Source organism: Eptatretus burgeri, chromosome 17 (genome assembly GCF_056783735.1).
Source record: "Eptatretus burgeri isolate ZD-2024b chromosome 17, Ebu_testis_v1, whole genome shotgun sequence".
NCBI lineage: Eukaryota > Metazoa > Chordata > Myxini > Myxiniformes > Myxinidae > Eptatretus > Eptatretus burgeri.
In genome coordinates, this window is record NC_140977.1 from 28,593,925 (window position 1) to 28,604,960 (window position 11,036).

The 11,036-nt window shown below is 43.4% G+C and overlaps 2 protein-coding genes across 23 annotated transcripts in view; both read left to right on the forward strand.

Annotated features, from left to right (window-relative positions):
- LOC147009632 (transcription factor SOX-6-like) overlaps positions 1-7,032 on the forward strand; it is a 139,609-nt gene extending 132,577 nt beyond the window's left edge. For 11 of the 12 annotated variants that reach the window (XM_085862469.1, XM_085862476.1, XM_085862473.1 and 8 more), the window contains 3 exons: positions 1,337-1,675; positions 1,795-2,005; positions 2,218-7,032. In XM_085862469.1, coding sequence (XP_085718595.1) covers positions 1,337-1,675; positions 1,795-2,005; positions 2,218-2,410 — 743 coding nt within the window. In that variant the 3' untranslated portion in view covers positions 2,411-7,032. The remainder of the gene's footprint in view (positions 1-1,336; positions 1,676-1,794; positions 2,006-2,217) is intronic. The other variant, XM_085862475.1, reaches the window with a different exon arrangement.
- A 1,867-nt stretch (positions 7,033-8,899) lies between these two features.
- Positions 8,900-11,036, forward strand: part of LOC147009633 (carnitine O-palmitoyltransferase 1, liver isoform-like) — a 170,323-nt gene continuing 168,186 nt past the window's right edge. For 6 of the 11 annotated variants that reach the window (XR_015053089.1, XM_085863341.1, XM_085863344.1 and 3 more), the window contains exon 1: positions 8,918-9,083. The gene's annotated coding sequence lies outside the window, so the exon portion shown is untranslated. Of the gene's footprint in view, positions 9,084-11,036 lie in introns of all 11 variants that reach the window. The other 5 variants (XM_085863351.1, XM_085863350.1, XM_085863349.1 and 2 more) reach the window with 2 other exon arrangements.

The following is an 11,036-nucleotide window of genomic DNA, read 5'->3' on the forward strand; positions in this document are numbered from 1 at the left end:
AAGTTAATTGACTGCTCAAGCATAGTGCTTGTGGAGAGCATCGAGTTGCTTTAGCCAGAAGTTTGGAATTGCATCTGGGCTGGGGCTTTTAAAGTTTGGCATCGTTGTTCATTAAATATCATTGGAGGCATTTCCTTTAGATGTTTTTTCCCCTCCAAGTTTTGGATCCAATCTGCCTCTTTGTTGTGTTCTTTTGGGTCATCATATGTTCCTTTCCAGAGAATTTCAAGTTTATCTTTCTCAAGGGGATTTGATGTTTTGCTTTTGTTTCTCTAGTTTGCAGTAGAATCGTTTCAGGTTATTTTCTAGCATGTGGATTTGTTTGCTCGCTTTGTTAACTTTGTCATAGTTTTTATTCATTTTTACCTCTGCCACCGAAGGTGAAGGAGTTTATGTTTTCACCCCTTTCTGTCTGTCTGTCTGTCTGTCTGTTTGTGTACAGGATATCTCAAAAAGTTGTAGACTGATCCGGATGAAATTTGGTGGACAGGTTGGGTGTGTGACATGGACAAACTGATCAGATTTTGGTGAAGATCTGGATCCGGATCCAATTACGAGAATTTTTTAAGTGATTCTTCACCATTTGAGAGATAGGGCCTAAAATGATGTCGTACTGTATAGCATGATATTTCAAAAATGTATTGGGCCTGATATGTTCTCGTGGATCAGCTATTATGTGGTGGAGGAATGTGCTTTACTGAGTGCCCTTCTAGTTCTTTCTTGCTATCATATATATTTTGAGTTTGCTTTTAGCAACCATTACTTCTTCTTCTTCTTCTTCTTTCGGCTGCTCCCGATAGGGGTCGCCACAGCGGATCATCCATATGATCCGCATAGAGATTTGGCACATGTTTTACACCGGATGCCCTTCCTGACGCAACCCTGGTCGCCTCTTACGACACAGGGATATGGTACACCTATTTTAACCGGGGTATACACCGGCCCAGTATACTGGTACTCATTTCGCCGACCTCGGAAGGATGACAGGCTGAGTCAACCCCCTGGTGTATTAATTAACGGGGCTTGAACTCAGGTCCTTTTGGATCCCAAGCCGCTGCCCTAACCACTGCGCCAACACCAGGCTATTTTTAGCAACCATTACCTCCTGGTCTTTATTTTTCATATATATATATATATGTAATCACCTCATTTGCTTTGGTCTTTGTTTATTTTTGACCCCCCCCCCCCCTTATTGAATTGTTGTCGTTGTCCCGCTTCACGTGTGTGTTCTTTCTGAAGGACCACTCACGTGGAGCCAGACCCCAAATGACGTCTTTCACTTGGACTTTCTACGTCGAACTGCAATTCTAAACTCCTGTAATTACGGTTCCCCTAGGATCTGCTGACCTTGCCCCCAAGCTAATGCCTCTTCTCTTCTGGCCCCCGTCGATTGGAGCTCCACCAGCAACTTCACAGCATCACGTCGAGAACAAGAATTTTCGAAGCACAAGCACTTCTGGAAATGGAGGAAGTGGTACTGCTGGTGGTGTCACTGGAGGAACTGCTGGTTGTGGTGGTGCGAGTTGTGGCAGCACGAATAACAGCAATTGTGGGAACGCATCGCCACACATCAAACGGCCGATGAACGCATTCATGGTGTGGGCAAAAGAGGAACGGAGGAAGATTCTTCAAGCTTTTCCTGACATGCACAACTCTAACATCAGCAAGATACTTGGTAAGGTGGGGGTGATGATATGGCACTTGGAGATAGAAGACATAGAGGATGGAGTTGTGATAATGTTTATGGAGTGCATCACCTCTATGCGCCTGATTCCTCTCCTCTCCCACCCAAAGGTGCCCGATGGAAGACGATGTCAAATCAAGAGAAGCAGCCATACTACGAAGAACAGGCTCGATTGAGCAAGTTGCATCTGGAGCGCTACCCTGATTACAAGTACCGGCCGCGACCCAAGCGTTCCAGTGTGCAAGATGGCCGCCGGCTGCGCCTTGGCCAGTTTCGACCACCTGGCAGGAATGACCGAGTAACTGAGGGGCAATGTGATGGGTGAGGTTATCATGATGTTGATTAGGCATTCAGTGATTCCAGACCTGTTTTGCTATTGTCCTGGTAGCTGAAATTTTGTTGAAGCCTTTTGCTTTCCCTTCCCCTTATATCTTTCCACCCGTCTTTAATTTTTTTTTTCTCAGTTTTGTTTTTTCCACTAATTATCATTTGCCTGTTTCTGTTCTTCTCAAAACCCATCACCTTGTCCCTAGTGAGGAGCCACGGCTGCAGATCACATCTGTGTACACAGTTTCTACGGTTACATCTCCAACGGCCAATTCCTCCAGCCAATCAAAATGTGTGGCATTGAGCCGGCAAGGTAGAGGCTCTGAAAGGCTGCAACCAATAGGCTTACTTCAAGGATGCAGAGAGCAAACAGAATTGATGGAAGAAGAGGAAGAATAGAAGACCGAAGTGAAGGAAGATTGGAAGCTGAAAATTTGTACCAGACTGCATTGTGATCACAATTTAAGGCATAAAAATGACCTCCAACTGAACGCCACATGGGAGAGTTGGAGGAGGGTTAAAAAGAACAACCAACAGACTGGAAAGTTTTTTTTTTATTTTTTTTTGGTCACAAGTTCAACATATTTTTATATTTTTTGCATCATGGTTCTGCAATAAACATTGCTTGAGCAATAAAATAATGAATGCTCTATGTGGAGACCCATAAAGCATTGTTGGACCCGTGCAGTCCATCGTCTTGGTGCACTGATGGCACATTTGGTTTTGGTCGTATGATTGCAAAGGTCATGGTGTGCGAATAGGTTTGTCTCCACCACATGCAATCAAGTAGGAAATACCTTTTACATTAAAAAAAATTATTATTATTGGCAACTATTCATGGCCATAAATTTTGACTGTAAAACATTTCAACCGAAAATTTGTGTTCGTTTGTATTAAATAATTAATTTAACGTACGATGTAAGCATACCACCAACTTGAAAACGATGGAGGTTTTGCAGTTCCAAAGCAAAGAGGCATCAACTTTGTGGTTTGGAGTTTTTGCTAATTATTATATTAACTTTGCTTGGCATTGTACAAAAATAAGTTTGCATTAGATTTGTTGTTGTGCATTATTTGGATTTTATTATCGATTTGAACGTAGAGTTCTTAACATTGGTGTCGTGTTCAAAATTCGTTTCCACTGCCACGAGAAAATGGAGGTGTACCCAAATCTGTGTTTACCTTCACGATGGTCAAGTGAGCCACCATGTTTGTTCATGACGAATGGTTTCTCATTTTTGACGTAATTTGGCTCTCGGCTTGTACATGCTTGCATATGGTGGAAATAGGGTGTTTGTCTGTCAGAGGACTTCTGATTCAAAACCATACCCTGCTTGGGTGAACTAACATGGTAATGAATGCACTGCTCAAAATGTTTTGGCTTTCCTTTTCACCACTCCCACTCCCATCCCTTTCCCCTCCTCATCCCTTGCACCCCTCACCCATTCCCACAATCCTGCAGAGACTATGGCTTGCAAAGCTGTTTGTATACAAATTAATATCAGGATTAAAAAGAAAACTTCAGCGATCTAAGGCTCATGGAGCTTGTACATATTACACATATAGGACGAGGACATTAAGAGCCATCAGTGCACTTTACATAAATGACAAAGACATTGGCAGACAAATTTGAACCTGTGATCTCTGCGTCATGAGTGAGCTTCGTGCTTGGATGGGAGCACCGAATGGGCCAACGCTAAAGATAGGAACTGGCGAGCTGATCATTCGTGCATCCTGTATAATCCAGCTACGGTGAGGCACAGCTACCGTCTTTTTATCGATTGGTCAGATGTAGAATATGCGGTAATCACCATCGGTCTTTTCTCTTTTGAGCAGTGTATTTCTGTACCCTACGAAAGGGGAAAATCGCTGCAAGGTACTTTGTCCTTTATGTTGGTAGAGGTCTTTTTAGGGGTGGGGTCTTGCTCATGACTAGTGACTTTGAGGTAAACACTGCTCACCTGGTCCTTCCTGCTACCTGTTCCACCCAAGGAAAAGCACCAGGTAGATGAATAAAATAATTGGTGACACCATTCTGTAAACAGAATTTGTTTCTGGCCATGTTTCTGTCTCTGTCTTCCTTCACCTCTGGAGATTATATTCTTTTTTTTTCTGCCTTTTTGTGTATATCCTTTCTCGGTTCTTCTCCGCTTCCTGTTAGCCGAGTCGACACCAAGTTGCCTAAATGACTGCCCTTCCCTACCACTACCCAGCTGGAATGGTCTCCATGCAGCCAGCTTATCTCAGGTGTTGTTTTTTTTATTTTTAGATTTGGTCATTGCTGGCCATGGTGGGACAGACGTGAAAAACGGTGAACGATTTAACGATTTTATCCACCCAAGGCATTCATTGTCCATCCTTTTCTCGTAAGCCCGTTTATTTTGCACCTTGAAGGTCAGGCTGGTTGTTCGGGAGGAATTTGGTGTCATCCAATCGGGAGCCAGAATGGCTGCCTCGTTTAGCTTCTGATGGGTTGGGATAAATATTTGCAGAGCCCAAACAGTTCAGTGTGATGGAAATACCATGTATGTGTATTAAATGTTTTTTTTTTCTTCCATCAACATGTTTATACACGTCCATCTGTCTCTAATATTATACCTCAAAATCTTCACAAAAGTTCAGTGCATTTGTTTCATATGCTTTTCATGTTCTCTACCAGAACTATCAGTATTCCTTCCTGACAAACTGTTTTCCTAAGGAATTTGACACACTTCAGTTTGTGCTGCACCTCAGTGCCAAAATGAGGTTTATTTAAACAAATCATGTTGGTTTTCTTTCCTTTCTTTCTTTTTTAATCACAGTTCAAATTGTTTTCTCGTCTTGTATTGGTTATGTCATTGATGTTTGTACTTTGCTTGCAATTCTACTGACAATCTGTAAAGGATGTGGGAACAATCTCTTGACTGATTTATTGGTTGTGTTTGTACTGATGGCTGTGAATCGGTGCATGGTTTGGATGTGTGGGTGGCAGCATGTGGATGGTGCAGCTTAAGTTGGCAGCACTAAGGCTTGAGGATGTCTGTGGGTCAGGGATGGAATGTATGCCTGTTGTTGACTTAATTGTTCGGGTGGCGGGCTTGGGATCCTAAGGTCCTGAGTTCAAATCCCGCTCGGCGGTTGAATTAATATCAGGTGGGGTTGACTCTGCCTGTCATCCTTCCGAGGTTGGCAAAATGAGTAGCAGCTTGCTGGGATTATTGAGCCATTCAAGTATCCTGTGCCGAGTGGTGACCTATCCAGGATTGCGCCCTATTGCCCAGGAGACTGCTTTGCACCAACGCTCTGTTCAGAGTATGGAATGTAACATGAGAACCCATCTGCTCTATGCTGCTTGTTGCAAACTCTGTGGAGTCGCAGTTCATACAAATTTGTGGTTTGGTTGCTTGTGCTTTTGATAACTTATTTGAACTGGAGGGCTGCGATCGGACATCACTGATGGTTTCCGGTATAGCCAACTAGTAATATTACCAATTGGTAGCACTTGAAATTGTGCCTTGTATGAAAACAAACTTCAATTTATTTTTTAATTCTAAAATGTGCAACAACACTAAAAACAATCAATGCCTCCCTCTGGGAACAATAATTGTAATAAAAAATTTTTTTTTAAAGTAATGGAAAAATTAAATTATTAAAATGTTTAATAATCAAATATAAATAAATAATGGAAAAATTATTCTTCAAAAGTGTGACACCACACACACCAAGACTAAACACAATATCTCCTCTGGGATCCACGTAATGTATCCTCCAAACACTTAGCATAATGTTGAGCTTATTTATTTCAAAAACAAACTGCAATCCATCTTTATTTTTGTCTTTTGATGAATGGATAGCCGTGGCTGTATAAGGATAACTCACTCGCTACTTGGCCAAATACTGTTTTCCTAATACAGTGAGACTTCACTTAACATCGTCCCAGTTAACATCGTTTCATTATCAAGTTGCTTATCTATTAGAGAACGTACTCGTTTCAAGTCGTTCACCATTCCGTTATAAAGTCGTTTTACCCATGGTTTAGTCCCAAACTCATGGCTTTCCTCGTTTTAATAAAGCGACAGTATAAACCAAACTGTAAATACTGGTGTATAAGCCCACCCAGAGTACATACAGTATCGGCCTTGTAGGCCGGGGGCCAGTTGGACCTACCTTGCACCCCCCCCCCCTCTGCGACAATTTTTCACTGATACCACAGTGTTCATATATATCCCAAGTATCAGAAAAAAGATGTTCCCAGAAAAATAACTCATTTTCACTATGCTTTATTAAGCTGTTTCCATTTTTGCATGTAATTAAGCTATGCAAACATTATTCTACATCTCTGACAAAAAAGGAAATATGTTCACTTTATTCCTTGATCCTCCAAACATAGGTGTAGATTCCTCATTTACAAATTTCCATGTACCAGAAATTGAGATATTTACGAAAATGAGAATTTCCATAATGGCGGATCCTAATTAGCATATCAATGCATTTAAAATTATTTCCACTACTTTTACTCAAACAGGAAATAGTTATGTTTCCCTTAAACACCAACAGACATCATAAGTCGCAGTTATGTATTATATCAGGCCCAGGTAATTAATTCTATTGATTAATCTGATTTCGCATGATTTTCGAAGGATTCATTGTGCTTTGTATTTTATGCTAATTAGCCTACTTTAAAAAATTCAAAAATTTTAATATATTTTTTGCCAACCTGGCTTGAATCTGGCAACACTTAAGAAATGTTTTTTTGGCAAAAAACTGACATGTGTGTTAACTACAAGGAAAGAAAATGGAAATTATTGCATTTTTGTGGGAATTATTGTCTTTAAGTCAAATTTAATTAATATACAAATGTCCTAATTAGCATAAACAAAATATATTTTAATACGTAAATGTATAAGCTTTAATTTGACGCCAATTTTGTGATTTTATGTTTATATTTGACGGAGATATTGACATTTTGCCGATCTTTGTGAGATTTGTCTATTTTTGATTGGTTGCCATGGAAACAGCTTAATAAAGCAGAGTGAAAATGGGATATTTTTCTGGGAACATCTTTTTTCTGATACTTGGGATATATAGGAACACTGTGGTATCAGTAAAAAATTGTCGCAGGAGGGGGGGGGTGCAAGGTCGGTCCCACTGGCCCCCGGCCTATTGTATACATCAAGCTGTACTTCGATAACCGGTGGGTCCTGAGCTGGTTACTCAGGTGTGCATGAATGGTGTGGGGAGGAAGTTGTGGCCTGAATGTGTCAATAACTTGAAAAGATTTAAAGATGTTGTCCCTGCGATGAAGAAAGTTTTCCTCGGCTTGGCCAACAAAGCGGATTTTGATAAGGTGAAAGAAGATGACGTCACACAACTTCTGTAATCACACAGAGAAGAGCTAACCAATGAAGATCTCAAGCAACTAGAGATGATTACGTTCAATTGTTTGTTTAAAATTATTTAAAACTTGGACTCTATATGTAAATAATGTCTTGTATGATGATAGAATTTTTCCCTTGAACAGAACCTCTGCCCCCCCCCCCCAATCCACTTATTTACATTAATTATGATGTGGAAATTGCATTCACTTCATTCAGTCTGTACACCACTTCACACCCATCAAGACACCAAGAGTAGTCTGTACACCACTTCACACCCATCAAGACACCAAGAGTAGTCTGTACACCACTTCACACCCATCAAGAGCCAAGAGAAGTCTGTACACCACTTCACACCCATCAAGACACCAAGAGTAATCTGTACACCACTTCACACCCATCAAGACACCAAGAGTAGTCTGTACACCACTTCACACCCATCGAGACACCAAAAGAAGTCTGTACACCACTTCACACCCATCAAGACACCAAGAGTAGTCTGTACACCACTTCACACCCATCAAGACACCAAGAGTAGTCTGTACACCACTTCACACCCATCAAGACACCAAGAGAAGTCTGTACACCACTTCACACCCATCAAGACACCAAGAGTAATCTGTACACCACTTCACACCCATCAAGACACCAAGAGTAGTCTGTACACCACTTCACACCCATCGAGACACCAAAAGAAGTCTGTACACCACTTCACACCCATCAAGACACCAAGAGTAGTCTGTACACCACTTCACACCCATCAAGACACCAAGAGTAGTCTGTACACCACTTCACACCCATCAAGACACCAAGAGTAGTCTGTACACCACTTCACACCCATCAAGAGCCAAGAGAAGTCTGTACACCACTTCACACCCATCAAGACACCAAGAGTAATCTGTACACCACTTCACACCCATCAAGACACCAAGAGTAGTCTGTACACCACTTCACACCCACCGAGACACCAAAAGAAGTCTGTACACCACTTCACACCCATGAAGACACCAAAAGAAGTCTGTACACCACTTCACACCCATGAAGACACCAAAAGAAGTCTGTACACCACTTCACACCCATCGAGACACCAAGAGTAGTCTGTACACCACTTCACACCCATCGAGACACCAAGAGTAGTCTGTACACCACTTCACACCCATCAAGAGCCAAGAGAAGTCTGTACACCACTTCACACCCATCGAGACACCAAGAGAAGTCTGTACACCACTTCACACCCATCGAGACACCAAGAGAAGTCTGTACACCACTTCACACCCATCGAGACACCAAGAGAAGTCTGTACACCACTTCACACCCATCGAGACACCAAGAGAACACCACTTCACACTCAGAGACACCAAGAAAATTGTGATTGATGGTTTCCTGGTCGACTGTCTGCTTGGTTTATTTTATCGTTGTATGTATTTTTGGATACCAAACCGTTACCCTTGGTGCAAATAATAATGGTAATCATGATAGTACAGGCTGTGACGAGGTTGCAGCTGCCTTGCTTAATCCACAGTGTGCTAAATTCGTCTCCACTGTAAAAAGGGGGTGGTGGGAGGGAGAGAGAGCGTCGTGAGAGGGACCTGAGGTGTATCCACAGAAAGAGAGAGTGAGTTATTGATTCATATTCTTCAGTGTTACTTTTTACAGAAACTCAAGTGCCCTGCGGTTGGTTGTGCATCGAGCTGTGAGGCTGGGAGTTTGAGAGTGAGGTGAGGATTTGAAACTTTCAAACCGATTAAATAATGTAAATGTTTGTGTTGGACAATTATGAACCAAGTAGGTGCAAATAAGTTTATTTTTTGTAGTTTGAGTTTTGGGGTTAAAATCGATAAGGGGGACGAAATGCTTTATAGTTTGCAGTGCATACAGTATATTGTTTTGAAAAGGTGGAATGGAAGATTAAAATATATATACATGTACATATACATTATATATATATATATATATATATATATATATATATATCTATATATATATATATATATATATATATATATATATATATATATATATCTATATATATATATATATATACGCATATACATATTGTTGCGGATTCGCGCCCGCCGGCGTGCGAGCGGCCACGTAACTCGAATCGCGGCACGTCGCCCACCGGACGGACAATCCCGTCATGACCCTCTCGGACTAACGCCGGGAACTAGTCACGGGTGGGCCTTTCGGCCTCACCACGATCGTGCCAATCGGCCCCCCGCGTGGGATAGGGTTGCTCGCCAAATTCGACCTACCTAAGTACCCACACGGAGGGTAGACCAGGCGATCGCACCTCGCCGCAGGTCGACTTCGGACACGGGCCACTTTAAGCGACCCGTTCCGTACTATCGGGATAACCGAGCGGTGTTATCGTCGGCCTCGACGGTTCGATTAATTATTGGGCGTCTTTAGCCCACGACCAGCCCTTTACGTGAAGTAAGATGGAGATTCAATAAAGGAAAAGACGAAGCGAAACGGGAAAAACAGTTCAACATAAAGCACATTTATTTCGCGATGGCACACGGAAAGCACACATATACAATTATACACCAAAAGCAAATGTAAAAGAAGAAACACCACAATAATGCACAAAAAGCAAATGTAAAAGTGAAACACAATGCAGTTCTAGCACCGACTACCGAGCACACGGCAACACTTATACAGTTTTACTTCACAGACGGTGCCAACAACACATATACTCAAAGCAAAAGAAAAAGGGACCACCCTCCACTATGAGGGGGCAGACGGGCCTGGGGCCGAGACCGCGTCGAGCCTACCCGTCTGGTGATGAGCCGCAAAATGGCAGTGGCGCCCCGACTCCGCGGGCCTCGCTGACAGTGTCTGGAATGGGGTGGGAACGGGGCCCCCTTCTCACACTATCTCAGCGCGGGGGGAAACAGGAGGGGGTTGTTGATGCTCGGGGGGATGAGGATATCTCGCCAGCTCGGGTCCCGCGACGAGCGTCTCCACCGCGACCTCGGTCGCGTTATCGGCCTCCCCTCTCCGCAGCTCCCCGACTCTGACACGAGCGCCCCCTCGACTGCCTTCGCCGCCGCCACCTCTCCAACTCTCCACAGCTCCGTCCAACTGCTTTCTCCGACGCTTCTCTTCTCCACTCTCCTTGACTGACTCTTTTCAACTCCACTACTCTTCCCAACTCAACTTGACTGACTCTTTCCAGCTCCACTTGACTTGACTCATCCCAACTCAACTCCTTTTTGGCGAGCGAACGCGGCCCTTTATAGCCCCCGTGGCTTCGCTCCTTCACCTTCGACCCTTTACCTCTGGCTGGCTCCCCATTGGACAGAAGAAAAGTGGGCGTGAATGCTTTTTGATCCATGAATCTGCATATAGCGATTATACTCCGACGCACCTGGAGGCGGGGCCAAATCGCCCCACGCTCGCCGATAGGACGGAACAGAAGTGGGCGTGTATCGTTTTTGATCCGATTGCTTCGGAAAGGCTGGAGTTTTTGCACCCGCTGCTCGGTGCGCGCCCTGCACGAGTCCAGTATCAGTGCCCACAAGCGGCGCGGGAATGGCGCTGATGCGATGGTTGCGAGGGCGAGTTGTGACGGTAAAGGTCGTGGCTGTGGTTGTGAAGCGGCATTGCGGTTGGTGGTTGTTGTGTGATGGCTGTTGAGACGTGGTTGGTGGTGGTAGTAATGGTAG